Consider the following 25,406-nt stretch of genomic DNA (forward strand, 5'->3'; position numbering starts at 1 on the left):
CATTGCCCTGCAATGACTGTCTGCTTCTTGGGTTTGCTAAAGGGGGGCTGCACAGCAGAGGTGAAGTTTGAAGCCTATCAGCCAGGTTTATCTAGTGCAGATGGTTGTTGCTCAGTGCAAATTATAGGGAAGGCAGGTAGCCCCTGACCCCTTTACCTTTCATGACAGCCCCCTTAAGCTACTGCTATCAGCAGGCTGAAGTGAAATGCATATATACCATAACAAGGCTATGTGGGGCATGATTGGCCCCCACAAGCTCTATAGACTGCCTTCACTTTTATTCCCTAATGAGTCCTGTTGCTCGCTTGCTCTCTCTCTCTCTCTTTTCTACCCTGGCATTGGCATGAGGGGATGACAGGTAAAGAGCAGAGGGAAAAGTACTGGTAACTTATCCATCCCCAGAAACTCAAAGTATTGGAGATCACATGAAGTCATGAGGCATTCTAAAAGAGTAAGTTATGAGGGTTTTTTTACCTTGTTTTATTCCTTGCCCTTACTATTTGTTTAGAACATACACTATATGTCAGGATGTTCCCAGTTTTCAAATCTTGATTTAGCTATGAACTTACCAGGTATCCTTAGGCAAAACCATGTTGATCAGCTCTTCTTCATAATACCATAATACCAAACTGCCTTATGCGGTTGGTGTTACGATTGAGATAATGTATGTAAAGTGCTTTGAATATGTTAACATGTTCAAAGCACTTTTGGCTCTTACTTTTGTGGCCTAAGGTGCAGTCAATTGCTTTTCTGAAAACTTAACGATAAGGACTAGCTATACAGTGGTACCTCTACTTACGAATAACTCTACTTACAAATGTTTCTACTTACGAACGGAGCTCCGTCCGCCATCTTGGATGCAGTTTCGAATTTTTAGATAGGGTTGCTTCGACTTACGATTTTTTTTCTCCCAATGCATTCCTATGGGATTCGACTTACAATTTTTTTCGACATACGAATGTGCGTTTGGAACGCATTAAATTCATAAGTAGAGGTACCACTGTATCTCATAATGACATGACAGCCCTGTGAAATAACTCCTCAGTACTCACATAACCTGCTATGAGGGGTTGTTAAGTCCCCATCCTTTTTAATGGAAAGTTTAAATATATATATTAGACAGGAACTTCTCAAGAGGTAATTGTTAACTGGTTTTGTGTCTTCTGACATGCTGATTCTGAAATCCCCAATGAGTCATTGTGTTAATGGAAGGAATTCAGGAGGAATGGTCCACAGAGCCCAGTAACCTATCTCTGGCATTGGAAGTCATCAGGCAATTTTAGCGATCCGTGCCTTGCAAAACTGTTTGCATTCAGAGGTTTAGGGTTGCCTTGAACACAAAGCTCATCTGTGGGCTCCTGTTGTGTTCTGCTTTGAGGGTTATCAGACCTACGATCTCCAAGCATTGACATACATTTTTGCTGCCTCCTGCTGGAGGTAATGAAATATGGAGGAAGAAGAGAAAGGGAACGTTGACTTGCAATTTTACTAGAGGATAAAAATTTCCCTCCTCCAAATCGGGATCTACTACGGAGGCACCAGTGGCCAGATGTGCCAGATCTGGTGCTGGTAAGAAGGGACTGTTCTCTGATGGAGGTGGAAGTAAATGAGTATATGCACCGCAATTTGTCAAGCTAACAGTTCAGAGCCCACCCAATTCCTAATGCATGTAAACCAGAGCTGAGAAAGACATTCACATATAACCCAGATGCTCTTCTTTTAACAGATTTGCCTGCAGTGGCAGAGACAAGGAAGGCTGGACCAGCCAGATGTCACTTCCACAAGGCGAGGGACTTGACTGTTCTGCAGCAGCTGGTAGTGACTCCCCTGATTGCCATCCATAGCTTTTCAGCGTGTCCAATAACCTTGCTGACCTCAGTGGGACAGGAAGAGCAGTCCAGGAGCACAGCAACTGTTTGTAGTGCAACATTAATTGTACAGACGGGTGGAGCAATGCCGGTTGGGGTATGTAATGTGAGTGCCCTGTACAGAAACCAAATGCTGGATTGTAGAAGTGGAACTGCAATGGGGCCCTTGCAGGAGTAATGCACACATTGGGCGCATCCTGCTGTGCAGGGCAAAGGGTGTTGCTGCATACAGTAGGAGAGTTCCCTGGAGGTAGAGTGGGTGGTGTGGGCATTGCTCATGGTTACGCTGGTGACACCTGGCTGGAAGACACCGATGAGACCTGGGTTGCCTGGGAGGAACCCGAAACATCCTCCTCCTCACCAAAGGGGCTTTTGCCACAGAAGACAAGCTTCAGCATGCAGGACCGAAACTGAAAGGGAAAGAGGGTTCATTAGCAGGGATGTCAAAGCCCTAGGGAAGGACATAACTGTTTTCTGAGCCCTAGTCCATACGAGAGAGGTTCAGTGCTGAATGCCAGGGTTCAAACTTAAGGGAAGCCTGTTCACATCTGTTCATCTGCCAAGGAACCTCTGCACATTGCAGAGGATTGTGACACATTTGCCAGACCTGTTCCATCACAACAGTGCCCCTCTCACAGCGCAACCCTGAACCATGCCTGCCTAACATTATTCTGTGGCTACACATTGCAGGCAAAGACAGACAGTGGTGCAGAAGCCATCTTTCAGAGAAACTTCTCAACAATTACTGACCTTCTCATTGTCCACTGTTACTGACATTTTAGGGACAACCTAGCAGGGAACCATAGGGTGCTCCCCAAGTTCAGCGTGAAAATCACAACGCTCTCTTCAAAATGGAAATGTCTCCAAATACATGTACTGCTATGCATACTCCGTAAGGCAGCTAATTTGAAAGAGGGGCACTGAGACGATACCAGAGTCCTTGATAAGATCAGGAAGAAATGTTGACATGTAAGCCAAGTGAGGTATTTTATACTCTTTGCGTGAAGTCCTGGTCAAAGGGGGCATGAGTGAACATTCAGGGCAGTGAGGAGAGATTGCCAGAGCCCTAAATGATCCCAGGGAAATCCAATAGAGCATGCAAGAGGTATGGGATAATAATAATAATAATGATAATGATAATGATAATAATAATAATAATAATAATAATACCCTGCCCATCTGGCTAGGTTTCCCCAGCCACTCTGGGCAGCTCCCAACAGAATATTAAAAACATGATAAAATATCAAACATTAAAAACTTCCCTAAACAGGGCTGCCTTCAGATGTCTTCTAACATTCAGAGAGTTGTTTATTTCCTTGACATCTGATGGGAGGGCATTCCACAGGGTGGGTGCTATTGGTGAGAAGGTCCTCTGTCTGGTTCCCTGTAAGCTCACTTCTCACAATGAGGGAACCGCCAGAAGGCCATTGGAGGTGGACCTCAGTTTCCGGGCTGAATGATGGGGGTGGAGACGCTCCTTCAGGTATACTGGGGCAAGACCCTTTATGGTTTGACAGGTCAGCACCAACACTTTGAATTGTGCTCGGAAACGTTCTGGGAGCCAATGTAGGTCTCTCATGACCGGTATTATATGGTCTTGGTGGCCACTCCCAGTCACCAGTCTAGCTGCCGCATTCTGGGTTAGTTGTAGTTTCCGGGTCACCTTCAAAGGTAGCCCCACGTAGAGCGCATTGCAGGGAGATAACCAGAGCATGCACCACTCGGGCAAGACAGTCTGCGGGCAGGTAGGGTCTCAGCTTGCGTTCCACGTGAAGCTGGTAGACAGCTGCCTTGGACACAGAATTGTGTTCCACGTGAAGCTGGTAGACAGCTGCCCCATGGACAGCTGTGAGTCCAAAATGACTCCCAGGCTGTGTACCTGGTCCTTCAGGGGTAAATGTGCCACTCTCTCTTTCTACTCAGACCAGCTTGGTTATAGATGTTTCTCGTGCTAACCTGCTTGTTCATGAAGACATAGATGACAGGGTTATAAACAGAGGAGGCCTTGGAGAAGACAGAGGGGATGGAGGCCAGGCGAACATCAAAAGGTTCTCCACGGTGGCTCACTACCCACAATGCAAAGGAGGCGTATGGAAGCCAGCATACCAGGAAGCCCATCACCATCACCACTACCATCTTGGTCACCTCTCTCTCAGCCTTCTGTGTGGTGGCTGACTGCTCCTGCTGCTTGGCAACCTGATGAGGTGGGGAGATGATTAACCATGAGTGAGAATAACTGAAGCCCAGGCGGCAGATTGCACACAGTACAGGGTTGCCATATTGATGGAGAAAGAAACTGTAGCACAGGAACTGGTGTATTGATTAGGTCTACAGTGAGCAAATGCACTACCTGAATGGGTGAAGGGGGTTCAATCTGCTGTAATAAAACACTGGATATGCTTATCACCACAACCTCTGTCTCTAATGGTGGAGCCTAGTACCCATGGAGCAGATTTCTGAATGCAAGGTCCTAGCTAAGAACCACTACATTGGGAGGGACCTTGTGGTTTATCTGACTGAAACCTGGTTTTTCCTCCGTAGAGCATTACCAAGTGATGTCATTCTACCTTTTATTTAAAGCTTCCATGATCAGAGGTTCTACAGCTATCACTGCTTGTGCTCTTATGAGTTCCCTAACATTCGGCCTAAAAATCTTCAGTGCAAATCCATTATTTTCTTACCCTACCTCCTAGTTGATATGGAACATAGTAATCCACTGAGCAGCTCTTCTCTACAAACCTCACTGAAATGAATGGGACTCCTCCCATATTTTTACTCCCAAAACAAATATTAATTCTTCTTCCTACTCCTTTCAGTTCTTTCATATTTTCTTCATTGCACTTTCTGCATTAGCTGGTACAGGGGGGAGCAATTCCTTAAAGCACAATACATGTACCCCTAGAAGTATGCAAACAGAAATTTTAATGTTACTTTAACATTGATTTTTAGCTGCAGCAGACAATTCAAAGATAAAATAGCATTATTAAAACTAACACCAAATTATCTTCACCCGAAAGGGGTATGTTGGTGAGACTAAGCTCTCATAAGGGGTATGTGATCATTGTAAGTTTGGGAAGTGCTGGTTTAGAAGATTGATGGCAGGATCTGTGCATCTTTGTACATCTGTACACAGATTTGTACACACTGGTATGCCTTCATATGTGTGCAGTGCATGAAAGTATGCACATGCAACTCAACACACATGTACAGCTGCCATTGCAGCCGAATCTGTTGATGCCGTGCTTGAAAAGTATTGCTCAGTGTGCACAGCACAAGCCGCAACAGTTGGCAGGAGCCGGGGCCTCTTCCCCTGGCAGCCGCAGGAGGGGGAGGAGAAGCTGGTCTTTGGGACACTCGGTGCACGCCACTTGACGAGCGCAGGCATGTGACATCACACACACCAGTCCCCTCAATCTGCTTCGTAAGTTGGTGTGTATAAGCAGAAGTAGTTGCACCACCCTCAGAAGTTCAGGGCATTCACTGTGGTAGCCCCTAAGGTGTGGGATTTCCAGCCCACAAAGGTGCATTTGGCACCTTCCTTGTGTAGTAGTAGTAGTAGTAGTAGTAGTAATTTATTTATACCCCACCCTCCCCAGCCAAGACCGGGCTCAGGGCGGCTAACACCAGGTATAAAAACAATTGATTAAAATACAACTTAAAAACAGGATTAAAATACAACTTAAAATGCAGCCTCATTTCAGTGGAAGCTCAGATCAAAACTATCTGTGGGGAGAAAACGTCAAATCTTCACCAAGGCCAACTATCCAGACTGGTCCTACGTGGGCCAGAAAAAGGCCAGGGGAGTCCCCAAATAGGGGTTCCATCACAGAAGGAAAAAGGAAAGAGAGGGAGGGGATCAAGTTGATTCGAAGCCAAAGGCCAGATGGAACAACTCTGTCTCACAGGCCCTGCGGAAAGAACTCAGATCCCGCAGGGCCCTGGTCTCAGGAGACAGAGCGTTCCACCAGGCCGGAGCCAGTGTTGAAAAGGCCCTGGTTCTTGTTGAGGCTAATCTGACTTCCTTAGGGCCCAGGGACATCTAGAGTGTTACTATTTATGGACCTTAAGGTCCTCCACGGGGCATACTAGGAGAGGCGGTCCCATCTCTGTAGGTTGTGTTGCATGCTGAAGATGCATATTACTGTGGCCTTTGACACTGGGGATATATATATTTTAGGCCCCATACCATTCTTGTGACTGTAATTTGTTTAAAACCACTGTTAATAATATATATTTAAATTGCTGAGAGCTGCCCTGGGATATGTTTTTAATATTGTATATCTAAATTGCTGTAGCCCACTCTGGAGAAGCAATCAATCCATCCATCAAGTTTGCATATAACCACCCCAATATAATCATGTGTGCAATGCTTCATGAATGCACAATGAAAAGAATGTCTGGAGATGCCCTATGTCTGGCCTTTTTTGGACATAATCCTTCTCCCCCCACAACAGTCCCAATGACTTCTTTTCTCCACTCAAGGGGGAGTATCAGTCAGGGACATTTCCATTAGGATTGCAGAAGCAGGGCAGATGGCTTACGTTGCCTATTTGTATGATGTAGTACCAATCCTTATTTGGCTCCCTGGTGACAGTTATTTAAAGCTATTCAGTTGTATCCAGCATGGCACAAAGTAAGTGCACTGCCAGTTCAAGTACAGTGGAACTTCGGTTTATGAACACCTCGGTTTTTCGAATTTTCGGTTTATGAACGTCGCGGACCCATCTGGAACGGATTAATTCACTTTCCATTACTTTCAATGGGAAAGTTCACTTCAGTTTATGAACGCTTCAGTTTATGAACAGACTTCCGGAACCAATTACACCCATGCTTCGGGTTAAGTATGTTTCAGGTTGAGTACTCCGCGGACCCGTCTGGAACGGATTAATCCACTTTCCATTACTTTCAGTGGGAAAGTTTGCTTCAGTTTATGAACGCTTCAGTTTATGAACAGACTTCCGGAACCAATTGTGTTCATAAACCGAGGTACCACTGTATTTGTGTTTGTGCAACGGAGCTTTCTCCCCCTCCCCTCCTCTCATGTGCATCTTAAATCTGTTCTAGGGGTTCCCCCAATCCTCTGGAGCAGATTTTGGGAAGCTAAGGACTGCATGCGGGAAGGAGAGGGGGAGAAAGTTCCACTGTGCAAGTGTAAATCCTTACACTGATGGCTGATGGAATGTATTTGTTGGATACTGACCATTAACTAGACCTGTTACGTGCATCCACACATTTAATATCACATCTCATTTGGCCCTTAGGCCATAGCTGCCAAGTTATCCCTTTTTTAAAGGGATTTTGCCTTATGCTGAATAGGCTTCCTCGCGAGAAAAGGGAAAACTTGGCAGCTATGCCTTAGGCATGTGGTACCTACAGAATTTTACATTAACCTGAGTGTGTAGCATGGAGGTCAAGGAAATGTCACCTCAGGAAACAACAGACATGAGTTCAAATCCCCTTCCAATCAGAGGTTGTAGTCCACCAGAGCTTCCCTGTGGGGAAGCAGGCCAAAGGGGTGCCGCACTTGCTTTTAATATAGAACAGGGGTCAGCAAACTATTTCAGCAGGGGGCCGGTCCACTGTCCGTCAGACCTTGTGGGGGGCAGGACTATATTTTGAAAAAGAGAGAGAGAAAAGAACGAATTCCTATGCCCCACAAATAGCCCAGAGATGCATTTTAAATAAAAGGACACATTCTACTCATGTAAAAACTAATAATAATAATAATAATAATAATAATAATAATAATAATAATAAACAATGAAGAGTCAGACACGACTAAACGACTAAACAACAACAACAACAACAACAACAATAATTCATTCTTTATACCCTGCCCATCTGGCCACGCTGATTCCCAGACTGTCTGTGGGCCGGATTTAGAAGGCGATTGGGCTGGATCCAGCCCCCGGGCCTTAGTTTGCCTACCCATGATATAGAAGGTCCCATGTTGGATCTTTGGCTTCTCCCATAAAAAGGATATCTGGCAACAAGACTGGAAAGAGCCAATGCTGGTTGGAATTAACAATACTGGATATGGTGGACTGAGGCATTCCACGGCTGCTTCACCTGTTCTTACCCATCCCTATCTAGACACTCCTCTTCAGTTTGGACAGTTACACACCTGAGCAGATTTTCACACTGATGGTGGTGCTGTATGCTACCTTTCCTTGCTGCTGTGTCTCATCAGAGGGGAGCAGAAGGGAGGAAAGAGGTAGTACTCACTGCGCGCAGGGTTACAAGAAGACGACCATAAGAAAAGATGATAACAGAGAGGGGCACTCCAAAGCAGAAGGAGAAGAGGAATATGACGTAAGATTCATTGTTCCACTTGTTGTTCGTTGTATACCAATCAGGACCACACGAGCACTGCAGCCCCTCAGGAATATACCTAAGGAAGTTAAACACTTTTCAGCAATAGTTTTCCACTAATAGCAGAGGGTGGCATTAATTGTACCCTAAATACATTAAGCATGGCAAAGAACTGGTGAGGTACCTTGGGCAGAAGTGGGGGGAACTGTACATAACTCAAATCCACGTAAGGTATAAATTTCCGTCTTAGTGCTTTAACCCAGACTGCCTCCACTCCCATTATCTCAGCTCAGTCTTCCCGTCCCTGACATAATCTTATTCTTCAGCACATACCTGCTCCAGCCAAACAGGGGTGGGACTGAAGCCACCAAGCCACAGATCCAGGTTATGATGCAACCAACAATGGCATGGGTGCCTCTGAAGGTGAAGTTTCCCAGAGGCTTGCAAATGACCAAGTATCGTTCGAAGGCCACAACTGCCAGGGACCATAGGCTCACCATGCCTGGTTGGGAGTAACAAAAAAAGAGAGGACAGGATTGTCTAGTCAGCCCCCTATGCATATGGAAATGCAGATGCAGAAAACAGCCACATACAAATTCCTTGCTTTCCCCAACCTCAATCCCTGCTGTCTTATTCACAATGTGCGTTTTCTCTTATTCAAGCTGCCTCTGGCTTGCTAACTGACAATGTCACTTCACAGTACCCTGAAATCCTCAGATATCCCCACATACTCATCCCTTACAATCCTTCAGCTTTCCCAGTCTTGTGTCTTCTTGCTCTCTCATCCTCCCACTCATCCTTCTCATTCTTGCCAATGCTACTAAGCTCCATTTAAAAAAAAAAATTGCTTACCCCCCAATGTGGCAGCAAAGCCCTCTATCTTGCATGCAAGAGGGCCCATGATGAAGTACATCTGGGCGAAGCTGTAGAAGGCAGTGGTAGATCCAACGCAGACCACCACCAGGTTTGACACGGCAAGGTTGACCAAGATGTAGTTGAGGTGGGAGCGGAGCTTCTTGTACTTGAAAGTGCAGAAGATGGTGAGGACGTTGATGGGTACCCCAAGTACAATCAACACGAACATGAAGGCAGCCATGCTCATAAAGAGGCCTGGACTACCAAGGTGAGTCTGAGGTACCAGAAAAGGACTTAGAGTTGTGATGTTGGCAACATCCAAGGGCACTGGGATGAAGAAATCTTCCGGGAGGTCATCCTGGGAGTCAGATCGGGCTTTGTGCATGGTGGGGATTGCAGTGGGGACAATGAGATGGAAATTATGGGGCCGGGGAGTTGAGAGGGTAGTGGGTGTGTGTGTGCAAAGTAGGATGGGTTGAGCAGAGAAAACTGAAAGAGAGGGCCTGCTTGGGAATGGGTGGGAAAGGCAGGTTGAGAGGCAGCTATTTGAGATGGGGTAGAAAGAGAAAGGGAATCTGGCTTCAGTTCACATCCCTTTGCGAGGACAGAGTCACAAGCAGCCGGACGGCCCGGGGTACCATGGCGAGCGGGTAATGAGTCACTGTGTGGCTGTACAGGTTGCCTTTATACCTGAGGGGTCCTGAGGTCTCTTCTTGCATAGCTACAAGTGATCTGTCCCCCACCCCACCCCCCGGCATTCCTGTCTTCCTTAATCGTCCTTAAGGCTGGAAAGCCTCAGCTAAGCCAAGCTTATCCTCAAGGACCGCAGAGCAGTTGTAGCCAAAGGGGCAAGGAAAGACAAGCTTAGCTGCCTGACAAGCCGCTTTGAAGGTACTTAATCGGACGGTGGAGCCCGATTAACGACTCAAAGGGGGAGGAGGGCAGGTCAGATAACAAGACCAGCTAAGAAGCTGAGGTGCAGAGTTTGAGGAGAAAATGTGCTTATTTCCTCACTGGGCACCACCAGCAGAGGCCAGTCCCTTGTCATCCTAGATCCAAACTTCCTTCCATTTGAACTGAGGCACTTCAATGAGACCAAACCTCCCCATTGCTACCCCAACCCAATACCTGGAATGTGTGATCCATTTCTAACTCACCTTATGAGGTTTTCCCAGATCTGAGACTAGCACTCCAGCTGCTCTCAACAGCCCTGCTAAAGTCACACCTATGTTTCTGCTTTCAGGCTATTTACAGAGAATAATTTATGGGATGCAATGTGAATGACTTCTCTGTTAACACCACTATTTACCTTTGTGCTACTACTTACCAGCCCTGATTCAGCAGAAGGGAAAAACTGAATTAATTCCTATCTGGTACCAGTGTCCATGTTAAGTCTGGTGATGGTATTATTGTGGGTGAGGAGTTGTTTAAGATTGGGTGGCTGTCTGTAGGCAATGAAAGGTCTTCCTCCCAGAGCTTGAGAAAGAGAACTGTCATTGTCTACACCCATTCCCACCACCCTTCTGAGTAATACCCCTCCCCACCCTCCCACTATATATAAGGGTCTGGTGACTTCTGTTTCAGTGTATCTGATGAAGTGTGCATGCACACGAAAGCTCATACCTATGACAAACTTAGTTGGTCTCTAAGGTGCTACTGGAAGGATTTTTAAATTTGGTTTGGATTGCGTCAGACCAACACGGCTACCTACCTATAATATGTTTACCAAGTATTTGTTAAGAGGCATGAGAGGGCCTTCTCAGTAGTGGGTCCCAAATAATGGAATACCCTGCCATTTCAGGTTTGACTGGCACCAGTTAAAAGCAGATTTATTTGTCCTGGCTTCTGTTGATATGGTTAATTTGTTTATGGTGGATATGGGCATGCTTGCCCTGCTGAATCAGTATGACTTGTGATGAAGGTTTTATTTGATTATATAATTTTGTTCCTGTACTTTAATTATTTGTATTGTACCAAGTTCTGGGCTATAAATTTTTGATTGATTAACCAACAATAATTATAATCCTGTCATTCTCTAAAATACTCAAAATGGATAGTACCCTCAATATTGTGCCTTAATATTGTGCATGTTAGTTTTTTATTTGAAAATTTTGCAGCTGTTTCACAGACTGAAGCCACTGAAAGAGTGTACTACTACAAATGGATTAGAACAGGGTGGTAAAATTTCAGGTTTTCAAGATGAGCTTTGCTTTCTCATTTCAACCTGTAGATCCACCAGTTGGAGCCAGGTATTTAAAAAGTCTTTGTCCATGGAGTTTTCTTGGCAGGGATACTGGAGTGGCTTGCCAGTTCCTTCTCCAGGATGGATCACGTTTAGTCAAAACTCTCCACTATGACCTGTCCATCTTGGGTGGCCCTGCATGGCATAGCTCATAGCTTCTCTGAGTTATTCAAGCCCCTTCGCCACGACAAGGCATTGATCCATGAAGGGGATCAATCAGATCAGAATTCATCATGTGAAAGGCTGGACTAGATGAATCCCAAGACGGAATTAAGATTGCCGGAAGAAATATCAACAACCTCAGATATGCAGATGACACAACCTTGATGGCAGAAAGTGAGGAGGAATTAAAGAACCTTTTAATGAGGGTGAAAGAGGAGAGCGCAAAATATGGTCTGAAGCTCAACATCAAAAAAAACCAAGATCATGGCCACTGGTCCCATCACCTCCTGGCAAACAGAAGGGGAAGAAATGGAGGCAGTGAGAGATTTTACTTTCTTGGGCTCCTTGATCACTGCAGATGGTGACAGCAGTCACGAAATTAAAAGACACCTGCTTCTTGGGAGAAAAGCAATGACAAACCTAGACAGCATCTTAAAAAGCAGAGACATCACCTTGCCAACAAAGGTCCGTATAGTTAAAGCTATGGTTTCCCCAGTAGTGATGTATGGAAGTGAGAGCTAGACCATAAAGAAGGCTGATCGCCGAAGAATTGATGCTTTTGAATTATGGTGCTGGAGGAGACTCTTGAGAGTCCCATGGACTGCAAGAAGATCATACCTATCCATTCTGAAGGAAATCAACCCTGGGTGCTCACTGGAAGGACAGATCGTGAAGCTGAGGCTCCAATACTTTGGCCACTTCGTGAGAAGAGAAGACTCCCTGGAAAAGACCCTGATGTTGGGAAAGATTGAGGGCACTAGGAGAAGGGGACGACAGAGGACGAGATGGTTGGACAGTGTTCTCGAAGCTACGAACATGAGTTTGACCAAACTGCGGGAGGCAGTGGAAGACAGGAGTGCCTGGCGTGCTATGGTCCATGGGGTCACGAAGAGTCGGACATGACTAAACGACTAAACAACAACAACAACAATTTAAAAAGTACTCAGTGGAGAGGAAATTTAGGGAAAGTGCCTCTGATTGCTTGCAGCTCAGGAATTTATTTTCCATAGCAGAACTGAGCTCAAGTCATATTCCTTTCACCCAAAAGCCTGCTCTTCTTCCCTCCCTAAAGCTTTCTTAATTTTAGTAGCCTAATTTGGCAGGGTGGGGTGGCTGTCATTGGAAACCCATGCTGATTAATTGTAAATCACCCAGAGATAACAATCTTCCTTTGCTGCACCCCCTGGATTAGAGCCCAGCCTAGGTTTGTTCTATTTAGAAAAGCAGCTTTGGGATTGTGTGTGTGTTGAAAAGGAGGGGGAGGCAATTTCTAGTACAGAAACTGCAAGGCAAGGGAAGTGTTAAGCTATTCTATTACTACTTGGCTCTAAATTCCTCACTCCAATACTGTAATTAATTTTAAAAGAAAATAAAAGTGCTCGGTTTGCATGTTACATGTAGCTATCCCCTGCAAATTCTCTATTATTATTTCAATTACGACAATTAGTTATTTGACAGTTAGTTATTACAGCAATTAGTTATTTGACAGTTCATTAGTTATTAGGGGGTTGGAATGGATGGCCCTTGTGGTCTCTTCCAACTCTATGATTCTATTATACGTTTTTAAAAATGCATAGTGCATGGCATAATAATAATAATAATAATAATAATAATAATAATAATAATAATAATTTATTTATACCCCGCTCATCTGGCCGGGTTCCCCCAGCCACTCTGGGCGGCTTCCAACAAAACATTAAAATACAGAAATCAAACATTAAAAGCTTCCCTAAACAGGGCTGCCTTGAGATGCCTTCTAAAGGTCTGGAAATTGTTGTTCTCTTTGACCCACCACAGGGAGGGCATTCCACAGGGTGGGTGCCACTACCGAGAAGGCCCTCTGCCTGGTTCCCTGTAACTTGGCTTCTCATAGCTAGGGAACCGCCAGAAGACCCTCGGCGCTGGACCTCAGTGTCCGGGCAGAACGATGGCGGTGGAGACGCTCCTTCAGGTATACTGAACCGAAGCCGTTTAGGGCTTTAACATAAGAGTATTGCAGTACAATAAAAACCATACAATAACCCATAAAGCAAACCAAGTAAATCAGCACCAAATTTTTTTTTACAATCAATATTAAAATAATCCTAATCTGTCAAGCGCATGGGATCAATTTTTACCTGGCACTCAGAGGATGTTAATGGTGACACCAGGCAGACCTCACAGGGAAGAGAATTCTACAAGTAGGGAGCCACAATGGAAAAGGCCCTCTTCCTTCCTGTAACCCTCTGCACCAACCTTGGAGGAAGTACCCAGAGGGGGGGCCTCAGATAATTGAAGGAACCAGGTTGGTTCTAGCTGTTGGGACCTGCTCTGTATCCCTTGTGTTTATTAAGTAAGGTCTTTGAGGGTCAGTAGAATGGAGACTTTTCAATGGTGGTGCCTATGCTGTTATTTCTTTATTTAACACAATTAACATAATCTGCATACTGCTTAATTGTTAATGAAACATCTTAAGTGGTTACGGAACAAGCCCACTAAGCTACTTAATTATCTGCCTCCACCCCACTTCCAAGTTTTAAACTGCTGTTTTACTTATTTTATGTAAGTTACATTTTTTTTTGTTCATTTATTCTACATTGCTGTTTTTATCACATCATACTTTGAGAAATTTCTCACTGGAACAGAATCTTATAAATGCTGCAAATAAATAAGTCTAAAGCAGTGGTCCAGGGACAATGTGCAAGATTAAACTTAAAATGAAGAATAAACTTTAAATAGAGTGTAGAATACACTCTAGTTTATTCTTCATAGAATCATAGAATTCTATGATTTTATGAAGAATAAACTTTAAATAGACCCTATCCAGTTTCAGTAAAACATATCCCCAATTTGGGGGTGGTTTTTGCAATTGTTTTTGCGGATGCCTCCAAACACAAAACAGTTACTGTAGATAAAATGGATCAGTCACTTCATTTATTTAAAACTAATGATGCAAGCACAAGAATACCAGATTCAGTTTCCCAAGAATGCCATTGTACAGATCACCCTTATCTACTTGTCAGAAATAATTTTATGATATTCCTTAATAAAATGCCTCTCATTAATATGAGTTGTGTGCATGTATGCTGGAGAGCTTATATATTCCAAGGATTGTGTGCTTTACCAAGGTGTTTGCACCCAGAAGTTCAATGAAATCTCTCCTATGACTTAACCTGCCCTTTCTATTGAGAATCAAACCTGCTTGTATTTGTATCTCCACAGCTCCCTCACTTCATCTGGATACCGCTGGCCATTTCTTCACTTCGTTAAAAGGGTATTGGAACTTGGGAAAGTAGCATTTCATCACAGGAGGGGCAGCAAAGTACTATCTTTCTGCATTTCTTACAGGGCTGGGCCATCCCGGAGACGGGGTGAGCTTATGAGCTCAAAAATATAAGGCATTAGCTGCTATATTGGAATATTTCCGGTCTTGGATTATAGAGGTCGAAGTTTGTGGCTAGAAGCAGTAGCAGCAGGATTTCCCTCGCGGCAGAAAAGGGGAAACCACCACCAAATCCACACCACACACTCTAATTACAAAAGAGCCTTCAAACTCAACCAGTTTCCATAGGGTTTATAGTACAAGCTTGCTGTAAATAGTGCAAACATATTCCACAGTATTGACAGGCCGGTGTTTGAATACAACAGTGAAGACAGCATAGTTCCATGCTGGAACTGGAGTCAGACCAATACCAATTTATGTGAGCATCTCTCATATCAACCTACCCTTCTCTACTACCCTTCCTGTACCCACCCTCCATTATTCCGCGGCCTACTTTACTGTCCCATTGGCTCTAAGCTAGAGGGATCAAGTATTAGGCTTAGCATCTTTTCTGAGACCCACAGCATGATCCACCCCACCCCACCCTTTCCACACTAGGTGAGGAACAGGAAAGGTGCCAGCCACAAAATGTAGAACAAGAGGATCTCAGGATTGAGGTCATGGAATTGCCCCCTCTCACTCATGCACACACCCCAAGAAAGAAAAGGATGTAGGGATTTAAAATGTGCAAGGGATAGAGAGGCATTATAGAAAAAGCTATAATAAGAGAGATCTGGTCCGGGGCTGTGTAGCAGGTTGGTAGACTAGAGCTGTGAACTGGGAAAGAAGGACACTGGACAGGTTGAGAGGAAACACTGATCATGAGGTAAATGGCTGGGCACTGCAAGCCAAAAAATGATGTTAAAAATTAGGCCTCAAAAATTGTTTTAACTCAGAACACAGAGAGACAATTGTCCTACAGTGCATTGACATCCTTTGTTTGTCCACTTTTCCTGGGGAAGGCACAAGATGCCATTGTCAAATCATTGCCTTTAATGTTTTCCCTGACTTGATTTGTGTATATTTTTTGTTGTTACTAAAAGTCCAATTTCCTTTTAATTTAAAAGTTCCCGTTTACAGTTTCTGTCTGTTTTATTTATTTCTTGTTCATTGTGCCTGGGAAATCAGTGATTATTTCCTCCTTTTGCTCTCCAGAAGGATGCATGCATTAAATCACTGGGTTATTTCAAGGTTTTCTTCCATTATAGAAAAGTTGTGCTATTTTGCTACTGTATAATGGGGAAAAGTGAAGGGGCAATAGGAGGAAGAGACCAGTATTTTAACTAAGACACACCCCTGAGTTCAATAAACAAAAACTAAACAAGGGGTAATTAAAGGATAATGTTCAAGTTGCACTGTACAGTAAAGTAATAAAATGAGCTGCACCTGCAATGAGGAAGCTTTCAATTAACATTAAGAAGGGCCATTGTGAAAATGAAACTTATTTGTGAATAGTTATTGTAGAAGGATTTTGACTAGGGGAAAGCTACTGCTGTATAATATGCTATATTTAAAATGCTTGTTTGGAATCTTAATTCTTCTTCCAGCTGATTGTGGCAAGGCAGTCCCTCACCATCACTAAATGTCTCTTATATGGACCATGGACAGCCTGGATTTATTTGGTTCTATATACCTATCTAGTAACAAATCTGCAGGAGCTAAAAAGTTTGCACAGCTTGTAAACAATTAGCCACATAAAAGGCACTTCACCTATTTCCAAAGGTAGGTACAGGTCCTATACTGGAAGTTTTCCTTGAACCAATGTTTCCCCACCCTGGAAGTGTGAGCAGGAGCCAATAGTGTTTGGCCAACTCTATCTGGTAAGCGAGCTATGCCCTTACTAGTCTAGGGCTGCCATATGTCTGGATGTTCCAGGACATTACCAGGATTTCAATGGTGGAACTGCCGTCCGGAGGGGATTTCTGAAAGGCGGCACTTTGTCCTGGATCTTAGACAAGTCAATCGAAAAATCAAGTTTTTTGACGTTATTGTAAAAAAAAAAAAGCTCAAGAACTTTCATGGTTTCCTGGTTTTTACTTTTTGAAATATGGCAGCCCTACCTAGTCACCTCCAGGTTGGACAACTTTATTGCAAACTATACGAAGCTACCCATGAAGATAATTCATACATTTCAATTGGTTCAGAATGTGCCCTCCCCTAAATTCTGGCAGAAACCAGGATGTCAGATAACATTACTGTTATGCTTTAACAACTTCACTAGTTACCAGCCCGTTTCTTTCTCAATTTACAGTGCTGCTATTGCCTCTAAGTAGCCTGGGGTCACATTTTGACATATGAACTTGTTCATTAACTCCAGAGAGACCCTAATCGTTGTTTTCCTGCCACCAGATGTGTGACAAGTGGACCGGGAGAGGGAGGAATTCTTGGTTATAGCACCTGAACAGTGAAACAGCTTACCTGACCCCTTCACTGCCTGCATTAAAGCAGGCAACAAAGACTTGTTTTATTCCAGGGTGCTTTTTTAAAATTCTGACCCATCTTTTGAAATTGTTTTAATTACTATTTTTTTTAGTATTTTATTGGTTGTGTACGATTGTGTGTTTCTATTGCCTTTACTATGTTGAGAGCTGCCTTCAGTTCACTTGTTGGAAAATTGCAGAGTACAGTATTATTATACACAACAGAAAAATACAGAATGAGAATTCTTTTTTTCTTTTTCTTTTTTGCAACTAATCAATATTAGTCTCATGTCTTGTGAACTGCCCTGTGATCTTCAGATAAAGGATGGTATACATATCATATCATCATCATCTATACATTTTAGGAGTGAAGGACAGTAATGATTTAGAGGGCTCAAAAGAGGTGGGAAGCAAAGTCCACGGGGTAATGGCTGTTCTTGAAGGAGCAGGTTGGAATTAAAAGCAGGGCCACCAGCTTTTTTTCCTAGGAGTGATGCTGCACTTTTAACAAATGAACAATAGGCAGACATTAAGCAGTTGGAAAAATTTAACCATAGCTGTCAAGTTCTCCCCTTTTTTAAGGGAAATTCCCTTATGCTGAATAGGCTTCCTCACGAGAAAAGGGAAAACTTGACAGCTATGAATTTAACACCAATATATGTCCATGGCAGGAACAATTTCAGCTGTTGGATTCCTTTCTGTTGTGCAACTATTCAACAACAACAACAACAACAACAACAACAAAACAACCGTTTATTGTGAGGACCGTGCCTGTACACAAATATCAACACAACAATAATTTAAAATGTTAAAATTAATTACATACTATCCCAACAAAACCTTCATCCCACAAAACAGGAAGAGAAAGAAAACAAGCAACGAGTTAAACCAGGGGTCCCCAGACTTACCGCGCAGTGGGCCGGTGCCCGCCGCGCCGACTGCGCGGCGGGCTGGAGGGCAGGGGAGTGCGCGCGCAGCGGGCCGGAGGGCGGGGGAGTGCGCGCCCGTGCGCATGCGCACACGCACACGGGCGGGAAAAAATCGCCGAAAATCGCTTGTGCGCATGCGTATGGGCCTCCCCCGACCCGGAAGTGCATCGGAAATGACCTCTTCTGGGTCGGGAGAGGCCCATACGCATGCGCACAAAGGATTTTCGGCGATTTTTTGCCGATTTTTAAGATCGTCGCCGTGCCGCGCGCTGTAAGAGCGGGCGGCGGCAGCGGGCGGCAGGGGTCGTCGCGGGCCAGATTGGGAGGCCGATTGGGCCGCATCCGGCCCGGGGGCCGTAGTTTGGGGACCCCTGAGTTAAACAGACGATGAAAGGGTCTTTACTTTATCATCCATAAATCTGTCCCTGGCTTTCATGGCCTTCATCACAAAGACTGCTACCACATGGGTAATTCGTGGGTTAGCATCAACTAACAAAATTTTTACTCTATCTCAGGATTGATTATAGAGTTGGGTATAATTTGCAACTATTCAAAGCACTAGAACTCTGTTAGGGTCTTTATGAACAGGTCTGGACTCCAACAAAGCCCTGCAATAGCTAATAGACTCTAACCTTATTGAGTCTGAGGAGAGTGTAGAAGAGGTTGTGGCCAAAGGAGGAGTGGATTATCCTTTTGAATCCTCAGAGAGTGGCAGAGAACATGGGAAGAAATTAAACTTGGGGGATTAGCACACAGCAGCTGTCCTGGTCCAATTAAAGCCTAGCTCATCCCAGCTTCACACTTCCAGGAAGGGCAAGGAGGAAACTTAACACAACACAGAGCACGGCCATTTGCAAAATATAAAGGGCATTCTGTTGCCAGAGGTATTCTGCCAACATTATTGCTGGAAGACAAATGTTATCTGGATACATAGAAATAAAATCCATTTTCTGCAATTAAAGGAAAACAATTTTGAATATATTTGCTTAATTTGCATTGTCTTGTTTGCAATAATAATGTTTATAAAATAAAGTTTACTCTCCTAACTGGAGGGAGGAAAAAACTCTGATAGATGAACTATCTTTGGGTGTCAGGTGATTATGGCTGATTATGGACTTTTAAATGTGTTAGTGGGATGGGGGTTATTGATTTGTCTTTGTTTGTGTTCTCATTTTGTATTTTTATGTTGTGAATGACACTGTGATCTTTCGATAAAGGGTGGTAGAAAAGTTTAATTAATTAATTAATTAATTAATTGTGTAGCTACTAGGACCAGACAAGAGAGGCCCAATCACCTGCTGCTTACTAGAAGGTCTACTTTGTCTTGGCCTGATATGTACTGTTGGGATTTTACTTTTAATTATATATATTAAATTTACATTCATCCCACTTCCTAAATTTGTAAAATCTTCAAATGTCAATTTGTTCACATTTATTTTCACTGGGTACACATTTTAAACCAAAGCCATAAGACCTATAAACTTGCTTGAGTGAGAGGTACGTAAGAATTTGTACAGTGAATTAATTGTCCCAGGGAAGTTCACAACCAGGGCAAGATCCACATAATACACATTCTGTGCTGCTGGTCTGAAATAATCAGAGATAATTTAAAAAACTAGCTTCATTTTTAGCCACCATGGCTCCCAATCACGGATAGATCTTAACCTCCCTGACAGCACAATCCTATACAACTCTAATCAAAAGTAAACCTCATTGAGTTCAGTGATCTTTATTCTCAGGCAAATGTGTACCGAATTGCACTGTAAATGAATCTAATTCTTTCCTAACCCTTCTATAGCACCAGACATAGGAAATCTTGTGGAAATTAATTGCTTTGGTCAACTCACCTTTTATGAAATGTTTTAATGGTGTTTAAAATGTGTTTTTAAACAGCAATCATGTAAAACTCCTGTGTGCAACACTATCTGAGTGCACAGTTGATGTTTTGTGGTTTTAACAGTATGAATCTTTTTCTAAATAGAACAGTTGGAGTTTCCAATGTATATTAGTAGGGCTCATGGTGTGTTTACTATTGTTTAGGTTGCTTTGGAATTTTTATATAGTTTTGTGAGAATGATTAATTAACTTTTAGAATTAATGCATTTTGTACTTTCTATTACCAGTCAATTTCAATGGCCGATCCTTGACTTGTGCAGTGCAAAATGGATTTTTCCATTGTCACATCCCACTGCTCTGATAATTTATTTTTACTTGTTCTTGAATATGTACAAGCTTATTTTCCCCCACCCCCACCCAACAGACAAAACCAAGTTGGACCCCATTTCCACAAGCACAGGCCTGTAACTTAAAAAAAAAAACTGCTTCTGGTTTTTGCTCCTACTTTTTGAAGAGTTAATTTTTCATCCTTTTAAACTTCCTTCACCATGCAACCCACATTTCCGCACTTGCTCTAACTAATGAGATCTGTGCACATGAGCTATCATTGAAACGCAGAATCAAGAATTATTACCAGGATCTAAATGTACATTGAAGTCCCATGCAGTTTACCCACGCAATTGTTTGATATGAAATATGCATCCAATTTATCCTGTGATATCCAATTTATCTTTGAAATTGTGAGGAAATACTCCTTGCTCCTAATGTAAACTATCTGATATGGATTTGAAGAAAGTGAACCTTTCCTAATTTTATCTCTTGGAGGAGCAAACTAACTCCTTTATGACTTTGCTTAAAATGTGAATTATATAGTCGCCCACTTTATTTTATTTATTTATTTTTCCAGAATATGATATAGTTCTAATTGCAGTTTGAATATTCAGAGTGGATACTCAGTTCTATTTGCACAGTGGAATTTCTCTTAGGCCTCTGCATTTCTGTATAGCTCTATCAGAGTCAGCAGCTATAATGGATTAACAGTGCCCTCTGCTGCAGTGTTAGCTTTTCAGAAGGCAAACTATACATTTGCACTGGGAATGAAGCTGCGAGGATGGTGATGGTGATCATAAATTAAAATCTGCCTTGGGAGGCTGCAGTTTTGAATAGGGAAGGAAAATCATAGAAAGCAGGGTCTGCTTAATTCTTTCTCTGCTGACTGTTTTTCCTTCTCAGTATCTGTTTCCAGGTATATGATAACACTAAATATGCATTCGGAGTCCTGTAAGGGAAAACAGAAGGACGTGGGTGGTACTGTGGGTTAAACCACAGAGCCTAGGGCTTGTTGATCAGAAGGTCGGCGGTTTGAATCCCCACGATGGGGGTGAGCTCCCGTTGCTCGGTCCCAGCTCCTGCCAACCTAGCAGTTCGGAAGCACGTCAAAGTGCAAGTAGATAAATAGGTACCGCTCCGGCAGGAAGGTAAATGGTGTTTCTGTGCGCTGTACTGGTTCACCAGAAGCGGCTTAGTCATGCTGGCCACATGACCCGGAAGCTGTACGCCGGCTCCCTCGGCCAGTAGAGCGAGATGAGCGCCGCAACCCCAGAGTTGTCCACGACTGGACCTAACAGTCAGGCATCCCTTTACCTTTACTCTTTAAGGGGAAACAGAGTGTGGTGTGGGTTAATTTTGAATGGAAAGAGTTGGCAGGGAATGGGTTAAGCACCTTCTTGCTCTCATCACTCTACAGCCTCCCAAGTTTCATTAAAAACCAACATGGTACAGTTAATGTGAATCTTAACAATGCAGTTGACCTGGGCTTAGATTTGGACCCTTATGATAGGCAAAGGAGAAAATTGGGGACAGGAGCCACTGCTTGAGAGAGCCCAGGAAATACTCGCCTTGCTGGAGATTCCTGCAGGCGGGGTAACAACCCCTTGAGCCAACACCTGCTTCTCTCAATATACCGTAGTCCTGCCATCTTTTTCTCCTCCTCAGAACTATGCACAGTGCAGGAGAGTATCTTGCCACTACTATTCCATACAAGGAATGGAGGAGAAATTCAATTCAGTCCACATTTAAATGCAAACTTGCCTAATTTGCACATTCTGGCACAATATTAGGCAAAATTGCATTAAAATGTGTATATTAGGATAAGTAAAATAAAAAAATTCCTTCAGTAGCACCTTAAAGACCAACTAAGTTTTTATTTTGGTATGAGCTTTCGTGTGCATGCACACTTCTTCAGATACAGTGAAATGGAAGTTTCCAGGCACTTATGTAGAGAAGGGGTGGGGAGGGGTGGGGATGGGGAGGGGGGATCACTCAGAAGGGTGGTGGAAATGGGTGATTGACTGACTGATAGCTGTTGATGACCGCAAACGACTGCAAATGGTTTTGCATGAAAAAGCAAGGGTTGAGATGGCTGAAGATCGCTTATCATGTATAATGAGATAAGAACCCGATATCTCTGTTCAAACCAGGTCCCTCCATGGTTTTGAGCTTGGTGATAAGTTGCAATTCAGCAACTTCTCTTTCCAGTCTATTTCTGAAATTCTTTTGTAGTAAGACAGCTACTTTGAGATCTTGTATAGAATGTCCTGGGAGATTGAAGTGTTCTCCTACTGGTTTTTCTGTCTTCTGGTTCCTGATGTCAGATTTATGTCCATTTATCCTTTGGCGTAGGGTTTGGCCTGTTTGTCCAATATAGAGAGCTGAAGGGCACTGTTGGCATTTGATGGCATACACAATGTTAGAGGATGAGCAATTAAATAGTCCTGAGATGGTATGTTGGATGTTGTTGGGGCCAGTAATGGTGTTGTCTGGGTGTATGTGGCAGCAAAGTTGGCATCTGGGTTTATTGCAGGCTCTGGTACCAGTGTCCATGTTAAGTCTGGTGGTTGTATTATTGTGGGTGAGGAGTTGTTTAAGATTGGGTGGCTGTCTGTAGGCAATGAAAGGTCTTCCTCCCAGAGCTTGAGAAAGGGAGCGGTCATTGTCCAGGAGAGGCTGTAGATCTCTGATGATGCGTTGTACTGTTTTAGCTTGGGAGCTGTATGTGATGACTAGTGGTGTTCTGTTATTTTCTTTTTTGGGTCTGTCTTGCAGCAGGTTCTCTCTAGGTATCTGCCTGGCTCTGTTGATCTGTTGTTTAACTTCATCAGGTGGATATTTTAGTTCTAAAAAGGTTTGCTGTAGATCTCTTAGGTGAGATTCTCTGTCTGTAGAGTTGGAACAGATGCGGTTGTAACGTAAGGCCTGGCTGTATACGATGGATTGTTTGGTATGTTTGGGATGGTAGCTAGAAGCATGTAGATATGTTTGTCGGTCAGTTGGTTTTCTGTATAAGGTGGTGTCTATACGTCCATCCTGTATTTTTATAGTAGTGTCCAAAAAATGTATTTCTTGCATAGATTGGTTCATTGTTAGGTTGATGGTGGGGTGAAAGTCATTGAATGTCTGGTGGAAGGTTTCCAGGGTCTGTTGTCCATGTGTCCAGATAATAAAAATATCGTCAATGTATCGCAGGTACAGGAGAGGTTTGAGTGGGTAGGAGTTAAGGAAACGTTGTTCTAAATCTGCCATGAAATCTGGTCACCCCACCCCCGGTCCACCATGGCCCTATAATATTATATGCTATGACTGTTTCAGAGTTGTGGGTGGAGTTGTTGTTTAATTGTTCAATTGTATTTTTATTTGCTATAACCCACTCTGGAAATGTCTGGTGTAGGGTAGGTAAAATACATAATAAAAAACAAACAAACTTGAATCTGTTTAAAGAAACCAAATAATGTTGACTCTCTCTCCCCCCCCCCCAATCTCTCACCCCAAATTCATCTTTTCTCTCATTCGTGTATTACTGTATACAAATAGTCTAAAGTGATGAGTGCAATGCATTCGAGAAAATTTAGTGGCCACAGCTTTAAAATCTGCCACTATAAATTGGTGATTGAATACTGTTGTATAACCATTTCCTAGTTTTTGATTTACTGCAGTCAAGTTTATTGTTACTGTTTATAAAAAATATATATGTATTGCAAAATACACAGTTGCAAAATATTTTTAGGTTGAGATATACTGCTTGGTTGTGTTTCTTTCCACTACAGACTGGTACGTATAAACCCATTCAAAACATAACAGAACGTAACCCCCATGTAAATGGGGGAACATGTGTACTATCATGCTTCACCCTTGGAAGCCTTATAAGAAGCTGCTGCGGGAGAGGGATTGTGAACAACATAATGGGAGGGGTATTTCTAGGACTAAGGTATAACGGTGAAGCTCCTTTGTTATTTTTGCTAATTAAATGCTACATGTTGTTTAAGTAATGTTGTTATATTTATAGTATTGAAATGTGCATTTTTGTATGTTATTATATATTTATTTTGCTGTTATTATGAAATTGTGGTGTTATTGTTTTGCTATGTTATGAAATTGTTACTATGTTATTGCTTTGCTATGTTATTATGAAACTGTTTTTGTAGTGTTTGTTTGAAATGTATCCCTGTTTCTTTGTTGTAAGCCTATTTGAGCATTTTTGTGTGTGGCAATGTGGCATATAAATAACATGAATGGTTTCTCTGATTATACCCCCCCCCCTCAAGTGAGTTCAGTTTTTCATATTTCCAAATCAGTTTGCATTTTTTAAAAAATGTTCTCCTGAAAATTCATCAGCACTGTGATTGCAAATTTCCATGCAATTTTGCCTAACATACAAATTTTTGCTTAGTAATTTCCTTGAGAATATATGATAGTATGTTATTTTAAGCAATATATGCACTTTTACAATATATTCACTTTTACAAGAGACACAGGTGGCGCTGTGGGTCAAACCACAGAGTCTAGGGCTTGCTGATCAGAAGGTCTGCGGTTCGAATCCCTGCGACGGGGTGAGCTCCCGTTGCTCAGTCCCAGCTCCTGCCAACCTAGCAGTTTGAAAGCACGTCAAAGTGCAAGTAGATAAATAGGTACCGCTCCAGCGGGAAGGTAAATGGCGTTTCCGTGTGCTGCTGTGGTTCACCAGAAGCGGCTTAGTCATGCTGGCCACATGACCTGGAAGCTGTACGCCGGCTCTCTCGGCCAATAACGCGAGATGAGCGCTGCAACCCCAGAGTCGGTCACGACTGGACCTAATGGTCAGGGGTCCCTTTACCTTTATGCACTTTTACAGACGTTTTACATCAGTGTATGCCTTTTTGTAAACCCCCCCGTAGCTGGATAACTGCACTGCCAGATTTGAAGAAGTCTGAATTTTAAGAGATAGCTGGAGTTTGGTTCTAATATTGTTTCAGAGAGTATGGATTTAAATGTTTATTGAATGTCTTTAAATGTTAATTGAATCAAATCTCATCCCTATAAAATTTAGAATGGGGGTGTCAGAGAGAACCAAAAATATACATTACAAGTTAAGAGAGATAGAGGGTGTTGCTTATTTTTTAACTAAAAATATATTGAAATGGTAGCAAGCCCCATGTATCTGTAGAC

General features: G+C 43.0%; 1 protein-coding gene across 1 annotated transcript; it reads right to left on the reverse strand.

Annotated features, from left to right (window-relative positions):
- Positions 1-1,709: 1,709 nt before the first annotated feature.
- On the reverse strand, positions 1,710-9,420 carry LOC118097789 (blue-sensitive opsin-like). Its single transcript, XM_035141025.2, has 5 exons — positions 9,033-9,420; positions 8,514-8,682; positions 8,094-8,259; positions 3,825-4,064; positions 1,710-2,278 (listed from the first exon to the last, which is right to left on the reverse strand). Exons 1-5 carry the CDS (start codon positions 9,418-9,420, stop codon positions 2,150-2,152), a joined length of 1,092 nt encoding a protein of 363 aa, XP_034996916.1. The 3' UTR covers positions 1,710-2,149.
- Positions 9,421-25,406: the final 15,986 nt, after the last annotated feature.

Source organism: Zootoca vivipara, chromosome 15, assembly GCF_965207765.1.
Source record: "Zootoca vivipara chromosome 15, rZooViv2.hap1.1, whole genome shotgun sequence".
In the NCBI taxonomy this organism is placed as follows: Eukaryota; Metazoa; Chordata; class Lepidosauria; order Squamata; family Lacertidae; genus Zootoca; species Zootoca vivipara.

Coding starts and splice junctions, on each gene's coding strand:
- LOC118097789 (XM_035141025.2), bottom strand. CDS start 9,420: ATGCACAAAGCCCGATCTGACTCCCAGGATGACCTCCCGGAAGATTTC. Junction 8,683..9,032: donor CTTTGCTGCCACATTGGGGG/GTAAGCAATTTT, acceptor ACTCCCAACCAG/GCATGGTGAGCCTATGGTCC. Junction 8,260..8,513: donor CCCCTGTTTGGCTGGAGCAG/GTATGTGCTGAA, acceptor TAACTTCCTTAG/GTATATTCCTGAGGGGCTGC.